This window comes from Psammomys obesus, unplaced genomic scaffold (assembly GCF_907164565.1).
Source record: "Psammomys obesus unplaced genomic scaffold, mPsaObe1.curated_primary_1811, whole genome shotgun sequence".
Classification (NCBI taxonomy): Eukaryota; Metazoa; Chordata; class Mammalia; order Rodentia; family Muridae; genus Psammomys; species Psammomys obesus.
The window spans coordinates 12415520-12431161 of NW_026585580.1; the positions used below are offsets into that span (position 1 = coordinate 12415520).

General features: G+C 49.6%; 1 protein-coding gene across 1 annotated transcript in view; it reads left to right on the top strand.

The window, feature by feature from the left end:
• Nucleotides 1-15642, top strand: part of Arhgef4 (Rho guanine nucleotide exchange factor 4) — a 49897-nt gene that overhangs the window by 19430 nt on the left and 14825 nt on the right. Inside the window, exon 2 of the mRNA XM_055606602.1 lies at nucleotides 9826-9962. Coding sequence (XP_055462577.1) covers nucleotides 9826-9962 — 137 coding nt within the window. The remainder of the gene's footprint in view (nucleotides 1-9825; nucleotides 9963-15642) is intronic.

The following is a 15642-nucleotide window of genomic DNA, read 5'->3' on the forward strand; positions in this document are numbered from 1 at the left end:
GCTGCATATATTGAGACAAAGTCTCAGATGTCTCGGGCTGGCCTCCGACTTGCTACTTAGCTAAGGATGACCTTGAACTTTAAATGCTCCTGCCGCCACCTCTGCATGCTAGGGTTACAGGAGTGTGCCGCTGGGCCCCGTTTATACAGTGTTGGGAATGGAACCCAGGGCTTCATGCATCCTCCCAACCTAGCTACGTCAGCAGCCCTTCAAGCACATGTTTAATTTCAGCTTTTTCTTGCTGTTCTTCGTGAGCAGATTATTATTATCAACTCGTTTATTTGTTTGTTTATTTTAGATAGGGTCTCACTCTGCAGTCCTTCCTGGCTTAGAACTTGATATACAGATCATCAGGTTGGCCATGAGCTACAAAGATCTAAAGGCAAGCTCTACTGTGTCAAGCCTCCGGGAGTGACATTTCAATTATAGGCTGCCATTATCACAAGCGGAAATCCGCTATACTGCTCATTTCTGCCTGTGCTGCTGTGCACAATTCAGTCCTGCTCATGGTGGGCACCTGCCATAGTTTGCCCTTTTATCCGTCACTAAACATGTAGATTTCTGCCCGTTGGCACTGGCTAATTTCTAAGAATTCTATTGTTGTTGAGATGGTTTTTGAAATTTCAAATGCTGCCTGTTTGGAACTATCCTTTAAAAGACTGCTAGCCTCCTACACAAAACCACTGAGCCAAGGAGTTCTGGGAGGTTTTTGTGTTTAAGGTGCTCACCCCCTCCCCTCCAGGCACACATGTATGCCAGGTGCGTGTACGGAGGTCAGAGAGCAACCTTGCCTGTCAGCTCTCACCGTCTACTTTGTTACTGGTCATGTGTTCACCGGGCTAGCTGGCCCCCACACTGCCTTCTCCACCTCCGGTCTTGCTACAGAAATGCTGCAGCTGTAGAAACGTGCTGCCTCGCCAGCTTGGGGCTCTGGGGTCAGTCTTGGGTCCTGCGCTTGCATGGCAAGCACTTAATAACTCAGCCATCTCCCCAGACCCTAAGGAGAATTTTCTTTTTAACCCTATTTTCGTTTTTGATTTGCTTCCATTTTCTCTTATGGAAACTTTGCTGTTTTATGCACATTTTGGGGGCATCAATTCATTCTGAGTAGGGTTTTTTTTGTTTTGTTTTGTTTTGTATTGTATTTAGAATCGAATTTACTGAGATTACAGTTAACTCTCAAGGGAAACACCTTAAACCTTAAGATATAGAAAACTCCCCAAAAGAAAGACGATGGAAAATGATCAGATTTGAAAACATTCAAATTTAAGTCTGTTTTCCAAAAGATCGTCTTAACCATGTTTCTTATTATAGACTGGGAAGCGGCAGTGAACCCATTGGGTCACAGGGAGCTTTCAGATGTTCAAAGATTGGAGGCTTCGTTTGCTTTGTGGTTCTGAAACATGCCACTCAAGTACTTACTGTTTTAGTCTCTGTGGTGGCTCCATGGGGGCATTGTCCTCCCTTCACTTCTCTGTGTGTTCAGCCTCTGTGGATTCAGTTGAGTGTCCGCTATCAGTCGGGCTCTAGGCTGGCTGGTGGGTATACAGTAGCCAAGCTAGGTATGAAAGCTACAAAAGGCTTCCTTGTTTCAAAGCTTGAATGGTTAAAGTGAGTATTTTAAAAAAGACTTTTGGGCACCGTCCTGCAAATACAGCTCTGGTTCCTCCAGGTAAGCTCGTCTCAGCCACACCTCCTCCCTCCTGGAATTTGTTGTTCAAGCTGTGGGAGCTCTTTGTGACGTTGGCCTTTGCCAGGGGATGCACCAGGTGGGCTCTGCAGGGCTGCCCGGTTGTCGGCTGGGTATTGCGCCTGGGTTCTTAGGATGAGCGTTCCAGCCTTTCGATTTTGTTTGTCTCGGGGTAATTTTTTTTCCTGTTTGTTTATTTTGTTAAGACATTCTCCCTGCGTAACCCAGGCTGCCCTCAAATTCATTATCCTCCTGCTTTAGCCTCCTGTGTGGGATAACAGGTGTGCGCCATTCTCCCCAGCTCTGCAGAACTCTTGATGGATAAACAAATAGGGCTTGTAATTGCTGCATTTGCTAAACAGGCATTTTGACACCACAACTCTGTGGAAGACGTTAGCATAGAGGCCAGGGGACCCAACGTCTAGCAGGCCAATACCTTTCTTCAGCTGTCCCACAGTGTCACTGTGATATAGCCGTTCTAGTGAGCACAGGCATGATGATGGACTTTCGGTTCTGCCTCTAGCATCAGCTGCAGACGATGGGGAGGGCAGTCAGGCACAGCACTGTGCACCGTGAGGTCAAGGTCACACTGTCATACGTGAGTGTTCTGAGCCTCGGTATTAGAGCAAATGACACCCAGGGAAATGCTGGTGCATCGCTGTCTCTGCTTAGGTGCTCTTGAGTCTCCGAGCCATCGCTTGTGACTTATCTTGCACTTATTTTTGAGACAGTGTTTTTCACTGTATCCAGAGCAGGATTAGCTGACTGGAATCAGGGAGCCTCCTGCTTCTACTTCTCCAGCACCGGGATTATGAACACATTGTACCTAGGTTTTAGGTTGGTGCCGGGGATGCGAATGCAGCTCCGTGCGTGTGCACAGCAGGCTCTCTGCTCACTCAACCGCCTCCCCAGCCATGTCTCTGCATTTCTGCAGCTCTAAGCAGAGTCCCAGCCAGGACACTCAGGGCACACACGCTGATGGGACTTGGCAGTAGGCTGAATTGCTGCAGGGCAGGGGGATAACACGGTCTAGTAGTCACTCTGTCAGCATCACTGGCTGGGTAGAAAGTATATGACCCATGAGCCTCTGAGGTCGTGCTAACACTGACTACCCAGCGACACCAGTGTCAAGATTAGGCTGACCTTGCCTGACCTCTGACAGGGCAGCAGTCTGCCCTGACTTAGCTACTGTGTAACAGCAGGTGCTAGACCAACGCTGGGGTGTGCAAACATTGGTGAGGAGGCCCCCTGAGACCCCCGGGCCTGAATATGCAATGTTGGGCACAGTTGTATGTCCGTCAGCACCCAGTGGCTTTCACACGGGTCTCTCGGAAGCAGGCACCCACATAGTTAATGGGTTTAATGAGGAAGAACAGAACTGGGTCTGGGCAGTGGGGCTTGACAAGTTTGTCCAGCAGACCCTCACAAGCAGTTTTTACTGAAATCGACCTTTAAACCCCCAACTTCCAATGACCAAAGGGGTGTCTTCATCAGAGAGCCCTGCGAGGAAAAGACCGTTGCCCCGCCGAGTTACCAAACACCTTCCGGGCCAGATCCACCTCTGATTCCTTCTCATCGCCTGATGTCGAGCTCATCCAGTGAGAATTATTATTACAGAATCTGTGTTTCTCCAGCTCTGGAATTTTCATTTGCTGTTTGGCTGCAGAGTCAGTTTCCTTGCCATTTCTTCTTCCTCTGTGTTCTGGAAGGCTGTTTTTGAGCACTGCTGGGTTTTGTTGTTGTTTTCGTTGTTGTGTGTGTATGGGGGATACGCATGTGAGGGTGTGTGTAACAATTTGTGTATGATGTATATGTATGTGTTCATGTCTACATGGGCGAGCATGTGTGTGTGTGTGTCTGTGAAGATCAACACCAGGTGTCTTCCTCTGCTGCGTGTCTTGTACATGCGTGTATATTCACATTTGCATCTTTGTGGCCACATGGGGGTGTATGTGTACGTGTGTACAAATGCATGTGGAAGCCCAAGGTTGGACTCAGGAATCATGCTTATCATTTCCCTGTTTCTCACTGAGGTAGGAGCAATCAGTCAAGCCCAGAGCTGATGGGTGTGGTTAGTCCTGCTGGCCAGAGGGCTCTGGGGAATCCATCTGTTCCTCCTCCCCAGCGCTGGAATTACTGGCGTGCACCGACATTTCTTCCTTTTTACACGGGTACTGGAGATCCAGACTCGGATCTTTGGTTTTGAACGGCAAGCATCTTCCTGAGGAGCCATCTCCCCAGCCCCTTGTTTTTATTTTGCTGGGATGAAACTGTTTCGTTATGTAGCCCAGGCTGGCCTCAGCTTCCCCAGTGCTGTATTACAGGTGCAGCTCACATGCCCAGTTCTGACTTGTGTTTCACTGAAGTGCTGCTCCCTGCTCATTGGCTTTCCCCTTACCCGTCCTCTTTTCCTGTTCTTCATATGACAAATGCACTGGGACCATGTCTTACTCACTGAGTGATGGATGATAAAGCTTCTGGGTTCTGTTATGTTTCTTTAACCTGTTTTTTTTATTTATTATTGAAACAACAGAGGACCTTAACTCACTTCCCAGAACCCATGTGAAAGCTAAGCATGGCAGTGTGTGCCTATAATCCCAGGAACCGGGGAGTCGGAGACAAGAGCAGCACTGGGACTTGCTGGCCATTTGTCCTAGCTCAGGTTTAGGGAGAGACCCGGCTTCAACACTGACGTGGACAGTGACTGAGGAAGATGCCCCTCACCACCCTCTGGCCTCCATGCACATGCTCTTGCACACACGCATGAAGCTGTACATACTCCACACATGCACACAGTCATGCCAGAGATGGAAAGCTTGTAGAAGACACGTCCGTATGTGTTGGGGTACAGACAAGGACCCAGGTGTGGGCAATCAATCCTGGTCCTTTCCTCTATAACCCAGTGAAGGCTTTTCAGCTACAGATTCTTTTTTTAAAAATGAAGTCAAACAGAAATCTGATGCAGAGGAGCCAATGAAAATGTATCTTGAAATTTTGCCCCCTGAGAGCGGAACAGGTAGTGTTGGTGTTTACACATTGGAGCTCGCTGGCCCTCCACCCCAGCCAGACACAGTTTGGGCAGGAGAACTGTCTAGGTCTCCTCACTGTCCCACACCATGGCCAGGAAACTGATGAGAGCTGTTTTGACAAGGAGACAAAAATGGCCATGAGCAAATGGCTTCATTCGTCATGGAGGATGCGCCCCTGAAGAGACAGCGTCAGAGCCGATAAGCAAAGGGAGGGAAGCAACTGACGCAGCGCAAGTGATGGAAAGCCTGGCTGTTTCTGGCAGTATCTCGGGCTTGCATTCCCTGAATCATGACCATAAACACATCCCTCAATGCCACTCCTGGGAGAGCACTGGGTACTGCTTTCTGTTGTTGCTACTGTTTGAAACGGGGTTTCCTACAGCCTAAACTGGGCCTGAACTCACTAGAGAACCAAGGATGGCCTTGAACTTCTGATCCTCCAGCCTCCACTTCCTGAGTGCTGGAGTTAGTTGCAGGCATGTGCCACTCTGCCCAGTCTATGCCAGGCTGGAAGTTGAACCCAGGGCTTCTTGGCTTCTTGTGTGCTAAGCAAGCACTATACCAACTGTGTGATATCTCCAGTTCTATCGCATACACACACACACACACACACACACACACACACACACACACACATAATATCTACAATAGTGGTTGCCTTGGCTTCCATCAACCCAGCGTGGTCAGGAGCAGAGGGGGACAGAAGCTCAGTGGGGACACTGGCTGGAAGCTCCTCCCTTACACTTTAGACAGTGACGTGACCTACTCCAGAGGGTGGCAGAAGGATAAGACATGGCTAGGTTCTGGATAATAAAATAAAGGGAAGGCTGGTAGATTTGCTCATTGGTGTGGGTGTGACCTGTGAGAGATTGATGGGAGACAAGGGTAACTCAGAATTCGAGGCCACTGTGTTAAGTGAAAGAAGCCAAACTCTGAAAGACAAAGCCAAGTATTGTGTGTTTCTCTCTTTCGTAAGAGAGCAGAAAGGGTAAGGGAAGGGAAAGCATTAAAGCTGCAAGAAGGGAAGTAGGTAAAGGAGGAAGAGAGGGAGGAAAAGGAAGGAGGAAGGAAAATCAAAGGTATAAAGGAAGAGAGAATAGTAGGGGACTCTTAGGAAATTTCCTGCTTTTATGTCTTTCTGCCTGAGGGGCCAAGAGGTGGCCAAAATCTCGCCCCTGTAGTCCTGGCACTCAGGAGGCTAAGGGAGCAGTTGGGAGAGTTCAAGGCTAGCCTGGTTTGTTTAAGAGAGCCCCAGCCATTAAGGAGAATGAAACCATGCCATTTACCTAAAAATAAGTAGAACTGTAGAGGGCTGTGTTACATGAAGTAAGGCAGACTCAGAAAGACAAGTTTTACTTTGGAATCTTAAGAAGAGACATGGAAGAAGTGGGAGAATCAGGCTGTGTGTACATGTGTGTGTGTGTGTGTGTGAGAGAGAGAGAGAGAGAGAGAGAGAGAGAGGTGGTGGATACTCAGTGGGGAGGAAATATGATCAAAGCATCCTGTGGACCTTAGGAAAAATCAAACGGAAGCAGAGGAGGTAGCAAGCACGAGGAAGCAAGCTTCATCTCTCAACCATGACACTGGGTTGTGACATATCTGTAATCCCAGCACCTGGGAGGCAGAGACGGCCAGATCCCTAGGGCTCCCGGCTGGCTAGCCTAGCACACTTAGTGAGCTTCAGGTCAGTGAGAGGCTGTCTCCAAGGAGATGGACAGCGTCCCCAAAGACGACAGATGAAGTTATCCTCAGGCCCCCTCACACCCATGCACATGGGTGAAAATCTGTCATTAAAATAGCCATGACGTGCTCTGAGGCACTGCAAGAGCATGGGGTGGAAATAATGGAAATGTTCATCAAATTGTCTCACGGCCTGGCATGTTGTCACAGAGAACCGTTATTGCCTGCCAACGCTTGTAATTTGGCAAGCCACAGATTTCACTGTACTGCGCAAGCGTGGGTTCTGAAATACTGTGCTGTGCAGGTTGGCACTTGCTGTTCAGGAAAAAAAAAATTATAGTCATGACCTGAAGTTTGCAGCAGAGAGATAACTGTTCTTAGTCTTGGCACTCCGAATTTGTCTAGTGAGGTTTTAAAAGCCTTGCTTCATTTACTGCTGAAGCGTGCTACTTCCCATTGCTGTGTATTTGCAACCATGTACAAGTGCCCATTGTGCTCATATATGTGTGTGCACACGCATGTGCAGGACAGAGGACAACTCCAGGTGGTGTTCCTTGGAAGCTTTCTTTGTGTGCTTTTTAAGAATATTTTAGTTTAGTTTTAGTTTTGGGGGTGTCGTATGTGTATGAGTGCAGGTCCCCACAGAGCCAGAGGCGTTAGAACCTGCCGGCATGATAGGCAATTCTCGCTGCCTGAGGTGGGTGCTGGGAACCAAACTCAGACCTTCTGTCAGAGCGGCATGTGCCCTCAGCCGCTGGTGAATCTCTCCAGCTGTGGTTCTTTGGAAGGGGCTTCTCACTGACCTGGGGCTGTCGGTCAGTCTAGGCTGGCTGGCCAGTGAGCCCTAGGGATCCGCCTGTAGTTGTAGGATCACAGGTGTGCACCACTGTGCCTGGCTTTTGTGTGGGTGCTGGGAATCAAACTTGGGGTCTCATGCTTGTGTGGGAGGTGCCTCTCCAACTACATCATCACCCCAGTCTTTGGAGTCCCTTTATGAAGCAGCCTCATGTTACAAGATTGGCACGGGGTTCCCCAGGTCCTCCACACATGGCATGTGGCCTGGAGCAGATGGTTGCATCAGGAAGGGAGGCGGTGGGCAGGGTAGTTAGGACAAGCGAGGCATGTAACCGTTTTGAGTTCAGCATGATACATTGTATCATGATACATGATACATGATACAAGCTTGCAGAACCATCACCGTTGTAGAGTTCCAAAACCTTCTCATCTCTTCAAACATAAGCTTGGAGCCCCAGAGAGGTCTCAAGAGTTAAGAGTGCTTGCTGCGTTTGCAGAGGACCCAAGTTCAGCTCCCATCAAGCGGCTCAGAGCCACCTGTAACTCCAGCTCTGCACGATCTAATGCTCCTGACATCGGAGGACACCAGTGCTCAAACATGCAGACAAACTGTGTGGGATGCTTGCACACAAACACACATACCATAAACCTCGATGGCCACTGGGCAGTAGTTCCCTCTTCTCCCATACTCCCTGGGGGACTCTTATTTTCTGCTGTTAAGACTTTGCTTGTCTAGATAGAACGTTATGTGGAACCATCCAGAATAGGTTCTGTGTGTCACTGATTTCACTTAGCGTGGTGTTTTCAAAGTTTGTATTTTCTTCAGGCTGTATACTGCTGCTCTGTCTGTTTGCCCATTTGCCATGTCCAGTCCTCTGAAGCACACAGCTGTGTTGTTTCCCCCTTCAGGCTATCAGGAGGAATGCTGTCCTAGACATTGATATGGCAAGTGTCCCTCAGCATCTCTGATGCCATGTTTTGAGGGCACATGCCTAGGAGGTGTGTTAGTCGGGGTTTTGTGGAGAAACAGATCCGAAAGAATGAGAATAAGGAATTTATTACATCAGATTATGCAGTGTGGCCAGGTTAGCAGCACAGCTGTCTCACATCTGAGAGGCTAAGCACCCAGTGGTTTCACAGTCCAGGAAGCACAGTGTCTCGACAGTTCCAGTCTGGCACTGAAGACCTGAAGGGTTCCTGGAGAGGCCTGGGAAAAGCTGCCTACTGCTGTCAGTGAAGAGCAGCAGCAACAGGTAATGAACTCCTCTGCCGCAGGCAAGGCCAATGGATCAAAAACAGCATCTTCTGCAGGCCCCCTTGTTATCTGGGCTGCTACCAAAGGCTCCTCCCACACTTGGCCTTCCCACGCCCGTTAAGAGAATTCTTCAGTTGAGGCTCCCCGCTCAGGTGATTTGAAATTGTGGCAAGTTGCCGTTTCAAACCAGCCACAACAGAGGGTATACACCAGGTTATATGTGAACTGTGTTTTGTGTCTTGTGTGTGTGTATGTGGTATGTGTGTTTGTGTGGATGTATATGTGTGTGTACGAGGCCTGAGGTAGATGTCCAGTGTCTTCCTCAATCACTCTCATTTTATTTTTGAGATAGAGTCCCTCCTTGAGCCTGAAGCTTCCCGGGTATCCGTCCACTCGTCTCTGCCTCCCAAGCAGAAGGCTAAGGGAACATTACAGAGGAGGGGACAGAAAGATGGTAAGATCCAGAGGATCAGGGAGTTAGCTGCCTCCTAGTAATGTCAGAAGCTACATCCATACAGTCTCACTGACCTGACTGTCTAAACATGAACTGAATAAGGACAACGTCAAGAGACACGCCAGACTGGACGTGATGCCTCAACCCTACGTCAAAACCTGCAGGCAACTGAGAAAACCTGGGAATGGGAGAGGTGATCTTCCCCAGGAAAGAGCACACCAGCTGGTTGTCCAGTGCGGTCAGCCCTGAAAACATACATACAAGTAGCATTAGATATATGGGCTCAACAGGTTATATTTAGTAATATATATGTAATAACAATTAGTAAAAAAGAGTCATGAATTTGAAGGAAAGCAGGGAGGAGTACATAGGGGTGGTTGGAGAGAGGAAAGGCAAGAGACATGTTGTAATTAAATTGTTATCTCAAATAGAAACAAAAAAACTGATGTTTTTGCTCAAAACGCACCTTGTGTGTGTGTGTGTGTGTGTGTGCATTCGTGACCCATGGCACACATGTAAAAGTCAGTGGACACCTGTAGGAGTTTGTTCTCTTTCTACCATTGGGTCCCAGGGATTGAACTTGAGTCGTCAGGCTTGGTAGCAGGCACCTTAACTGCATATGCTCTTTCAAAGGTCTCCGAAGATTAACCTCTCTCCTTAGGTCTTCTGTGGCCCCTTATACACATTCGTAAATGGCTTCTGATAGAACTCAGCTAGAGTTCTCAGGTGATGTGCCCAGCCAACCCTAGCGTCTCCTTGTCCAGCAGGTCGTTACGCCCAGGGCTAAGTGACTTGCAGTAGTGACGTCAGCGACTGGAGGTTTCCACCCACCAGGCAGGGAGGGCTTAACAAACCAGCCCCTACCCTTCTGCTTCCTCCTGAAGAAGTAATGCTCTGTGCCCGCTGCTGTCTCTCCTTCCAGGGATGCCGGACGGAACTCTGGACACCGTGTGCGCAGAGGAAACGGGCAGTGAGGAGGACCTCTATGGAGAGCTTCACCCGCCTGGCCACCACTACAGCCACCCCAGAGGAGGCGGAGAGCAACTGGCCATCAATGAGGTAGCGTCCGGGAGGCTCAGCCCGAGGAAGGAGGGCCAGTGTGCAGGCTCACGGGGAGCCAGACGTGCCGTGTGCTCAAAGCCTGTGGCGCAGCTGGAGTGCACGCAGGAGCCTCCATCCCGTCTCTGTTAGCCCATGGTGATGCGTTTATCCAGCACCACATGTTTAAGGCAGAACTTCTTGGAGGTAACAGAGAACCCAGAGGCAGGGGCGATGCCAGGCTTAGAAGAGGAGGCCAGGACTGCCCTGTTTCTCCAGTTCAGGTGACAAAGTCTACGTAGACTGTGCAGGAAGCGAAGGGGAACTGATAGGCGTGTTTCCCTCCCGCGGACACACGCTCGGAGTGTTGCTGTTGCTATGACGACCGTGTGCCACTTAGAGGTTTTGCTAGTTCCCGGCGAAGCAGACGAAATTAGTGAGAAACTTCATCTGGGCAGAACTGGTTCCCATTACAACGTCTCCTTTTAATCTTTAATTGACGCATATTGTGTCCATTTTACTTATTTACAGTGTGACATTTCAGTAAACGTGTGTAGGATGCAGTGGTCAGTTCCTACCTCAAACATTTATGACCTTTTTTTTTTTTAATATTGGAAACATTCTGAACCTCAGCCATATCGTACAGATGACCATGTGTGCGTGCGTGTGTGCAGGCTGTTGTTCTTCGGTCCCTGTCCACTTTGGTTTTTGTGACAGGCTTTCGCATAGGCCTGGAGGTACTCAAGTAGGCTAGGCTGGCTGGTCAGCTATCCGCAGAGATCCATTTGACTCTGCCTCCTCAGTGCTGGGATCACACACAAACCACCACACCTGGCTTGCTTGCTCTCTCTCTCTGTCTCTCTCTATCTCTAATTGCTTACTTATATTTTCCTTATTTACTGGTTTTTCGAGACAGGGTTTCTCTGCGTGGCCCTAGCCATCCTGGAACTCTTTCTGTAGACCAAGCTGGCCCCAAACTCAGAGATTCTCCTGCCTCTGATCTAGAGTGATGGGATTAAAAGTATATACTGCTGCCACCACCTGGCACCATGCCTGGCTTTTCACAGGGGTGCTGGAGATTCAAACTCAGGTCCTCATGTTTGCAAAGCAAGTACTATGGCCCACTGAGCTATCTCCCTTGGTCTTTTGAGCAATTCTTAATCAAATGCACCAGTGGTAACTCACTGTGCTACAGAATCCTAGAGACTCTTATTCCTCCTGACCAGCCAGCCACTCCCTCCCCCAGTAGCCAGCCATTAACTAGCATTTCTCAAGACAGAATTTGTGAGGCTTTAACTCTCTGTTAAACAGTCACACTTGGGAGAGGGTAAAAAGCAACAGCAGTGAGCTTGCCCCGATCCGTACATCTGTTTCTGCTTCATCAGAACAAAGATCTTTTCTCCTCTTTGCTCCCCCTTTGCTTTTTTTTTTTTTTTTTTTGATGAGGGGATTTAGAGATTTTGAAGTTAATGACGGATGGACTCATAACCCGAGAAGTGAGATGGAGAGCCACGGGGGTTGCATGTGGGGTTAAGAACATGAGCGTTCTCTGTCAGTGCAGTGTCTGGTGAGATCCCTAGAAGACTGCAGGTTTGTAGCTGAGAAGGGAGGAGGGCTGCGAGCAGTTGTTAATTGTGACTGAAATGTTCCCGCAAGAGATTCCTAGGCGAGGAGCTCTGCTCCTTTCTCATGTCCCCATTATCCTCCCCATCCTCCTTTCCTGCCTCTCTGAAAGCAGCCTTGAGTGTAGTACCTCTGTTTACACATAAAACTGAGTAGTGAGGTGCCTGGCAGATGGCCTCTTCTCAGAGGTCTAGAAAGTGATTGTTTTCTCTGTAACGCTTTTCCATTGCTGTGGCCTGACAGAAACATTTGAATGGGGGAAAGGGCTTATTCCAGCCCTGGAGTCAGAAGACAGGGCCCATAATGGTGTCGACAGCGTGGTGGCTGGAGGGGGCTCACCCATGGCAGCTTCTCTCAGAACACCAGCCAGAACCAGAGGGCCTAGGCTAGAAGCAGGGCCTCACTCATCTCTTGAAAGTCCACCCCCAATGAGCCACCTCTACGAACCATGTCTCTCATCCTGAGGGTTCCAAAGCCTCCCCCAACAGTCTCAGCAGCCGGAGGACACAATCCTGAGGGGAGCATTTCACATTCAAACCCCTTCACCTCTTTTCCTATTTTTGTTTTTGTTTTGTCATGCTGAAGGTTGAAGCCCAGACATTGCTCATGAGAGCTTGCTCTGTGCCACTAAGCTATACTCTGATAATGATTCAAAAGAGCCGTTCACCAACGCTTGATGCTGGGCTTGGGAGATGACCTTACAAACACAAGAACCCGAGTTTGCTACATGGAAACCACGTGGGAAAGCTGGGTCTAGTGGTATGAGCTTAAATCTCAGGGCTGGAGCAGCAGAGACAGCCAGATACCTGAGAGGCTCAGGGGCCAGCCAGCCTAGCCTACTTGGCAAGCTCCAGGCCAGTGAGAGGCTTCATCTCAAAAAAAAAAAAAAAAAAAGGTAGTCAGCTCTTAAGAGACCCCCTGGAGGTTGTCCTCTGACCTGCACACACACACACACACACACACACATACACACACACACACACGTGCTTTTTCACTAGCACCCACATGTGCACCTGCATATGTACATATTCACCCACACCAATAATGCCTGGTGCAAAATCTGTGAAACATGGAGAAAGACCATGCAAGGAAGTTACAATTTCTAATTAAAGAGGTAAGTCCGTGTTTCCATCTGGGGAGGGGGCCTTGAGCGATTGAACCCAGGGCCTTGGGAATGCTAAACTCATGTTATACCACAGTGCTATACTCCCAGCTCTCTATAACTGACCCTCATGAACTCTTTTGATGGAGCATCCTCATCTCTTTTGTAAACAGAATCCAGACATGATGGTCAGGCTTTGCTTTAGAGAACCAGGCTGTCTTTCTCCCCTTGGGCTCAGAGTCAGGGAAGGGAGCATGGAGTAGGCAACTGTGCATTGATTTCCTTCACTGTGGTACAAGGTGACCAGGAAACGGCATGGGGACAGACTGAGAACATGGTCATCACTTGCTGTATCCAGGTCCGAGCAGATCTCACTAATTAGGACCATAGTGAAAGATGCAGACAAGCCCAGGACTCTCAGGGGCCATTTTGGGCAGACTCCTTGACTGTCCTGACGTGCTGCATTGCTGGAGTTCTTGTGTTCTGTAGCTACCCACTTCCTTCCCAGGGTGAAATTTTGGACAGGTACATCTTGAGGTTTTGAGCCCTGCAGTTCTAGACCAGGACTGTAGGCACAGATGCTCTGGCTACAGGAACTCCAGAGCAAGGACTACCAGGAAATAGCGGGGAGGTGCTGAGCCAGGTGCTCAATGAGGCAGTGCAGGTTGTATGTGCGTCCAGAGGGTTCTATGAGCCGGCATAGGTGGTATCCGTGTGCAAAAGACCCTCAGTGGGCTGAGCAGGGAGGAGGCAGCCTCCTACTCATGTCCACTCTCCACAGCGCCTACCTAGGAGGAGCTGCCAGCACGCCTGCTTCCTGACATAGGACAAGCAAGAAGAGGGTCTCTAAAAGGGACAGGAGGAAGAACAGGACAGGCATGAAGGATGTCCCTGAGATTGTGGGGGCAGACCATCTGGCTGGTCAGCCCATCTCCCCAAGGGTCTGGAGATATGAGTGGCTTCTCTGGGTTCTGACCTGCGGAAGGCATTATGTAGACTCTTGCCAGAAGCTCAGAAAAGATGTGGGGGCAAGTGCTAGCCTTAGGCTGGCTCCTTTGCTTTCCTTCTGTTGCCTCATGCCACCCATTGGGCATTGTCTGCTGCCTGTAGGGGCTCAGCAGGATGCCTTGCTGGGAGTGCTCCTGAACTTTATCCTTGGAAATCACTGGAGCAGGAGGTGTCAGCGGAAAGTCCATCCTCAGTGGTATTTGGCCTGCCAAACAATCCCAGACTCACTTGCATTTTCACCACCAGAGGTGGGTGTCTTGCTCTAGATTGTGACCCTTTCGTGTTCATGCCCCCACTAGAAGATGGCCTTGTCAGTTTCTTTAAGAATTTTATGTGTTCGTGTCTGTGTGTGGGGTACACACACATGAAGGCAGGTGCCTGCAAAGGCCAAAAGAGGACATCGGATCCCCTGGAACTAGAGTTAGGGGTGGTTGGAAGGCACTGAAAGTGGATGCGAGGAACCCGACTTGGGTCCTCTGCTAGAACAGGAAGTTTTTTTTTTAAAGTACTGAGCCGTGTCTCCCGACCCAGATTTCTCAGGGTTTTAGCAGAGGGGACCCCAAACCCTCTAGCCAGGAGAGTGATAGGTGATGCTGGTCAGAGAGGCAGTCTGTATTGTGGGTGCCTGAGGAGTGACTGCTTTGCTTTCTCACACAGGCGTGTACATTGCTGGTACAGTGCAGGTTTGCATACGTGAACATATATGTCATACATGGCCTGTGCACTCCCTCTATGTCAGGCTGTGTGCCTGCCCTCACATACAGATGTGTGGGCTGAGTATGTGATGCCTGTCTTCCTGTGTGCCCCAGAAGCACAAGAAAGCAGTGTAGGGTCTCGTTCTTTCTGTATTTTTTGCACATACTTGTTCCCGCCCCTTGGGGCTGCCCAACTCCTGCAGGATGAATCAGCAAACGAAGCAGTTAATTGATCTCGGCTCCTGCAAGCATCTCTCTCTCCTACAGCATTGTCCCATTCAGAGCCTTCTTCAGATGCCCATGGCTTGGGCCTGGGCATGCCTGTGCTTCCTACCCTGTCCAGCTATGCTAGGATTGGCCGTCATGCCTGCTACCTGGCCTGTTCTTACTCGCAAACTGGTGAAAGCAGGAAGTGTTTGTCTGTGGCTCTTTAGATGTCCCTTCCTTCCAACGACCACCCAGCCTGGCCTCATTCACTATGCTTCAGCTCTACTCCTGTGTACAATGGCCCAGGGAGAGGTAGGTGGGAGATCTAAGGTATAAACTCCCTGCCATCTGTGCATGGCAGCCTGTACCCTCTGGGTCAGGCCATGGCTGAAAATTTGTCTTGGCTCCAGCTGCTCCCCACACAGATGAGGACATTGGGATACTAGGGTTCCCTTTGCCGTATGCACACATAGTTACTTAGATCCTTCATCTAGGGTGGAAGAAGAGTGCAGGTAGACTCCGGGTCATGCTGCCAAAAGCCCCAGCTAGAGGGCAGACAGACACTAGAGGGATGTGTCATCCAAACTTAACGTGTAAATGAGTGCTGCCGGTTTCAGATCTGCACAGCGGTGGGAAGCAGAGTTATCCCAGAACGGTGGGTCACCCAAACGTGCCAGGCGCCTCTCCCCCTAGCACATTGTGGCATATGTGAGGGTACTGTAGGACCCAAGGCCACCCCAGTATAGAGTCATCTGACCTCTGGCTCCAAGTGTCTCTGTCTTCCCTGATCTCCTGTGATGGTTCTCATTCCCCAGCCTGAAGAAGGAGCCTAATACCTATTGGTATCTCCTTGTCTTGTGGTCCCCTTTGTTGGATAACCAACTGCTTTAGGAGCTCCCTGAGACACGGAAGGAGCAGCTGTAAGTCCCCTCAGACCACTTCTGCCCTCTGAGCCCAGAACTGCAAAGCCAGAGGGTGGCCATACTTCTAAAGCAGCAACTCTCCCCTCCAGGACTACCCCAAACTATAGAATTTGGAGCTCGGCCTCACCCACCTCAGATATCTG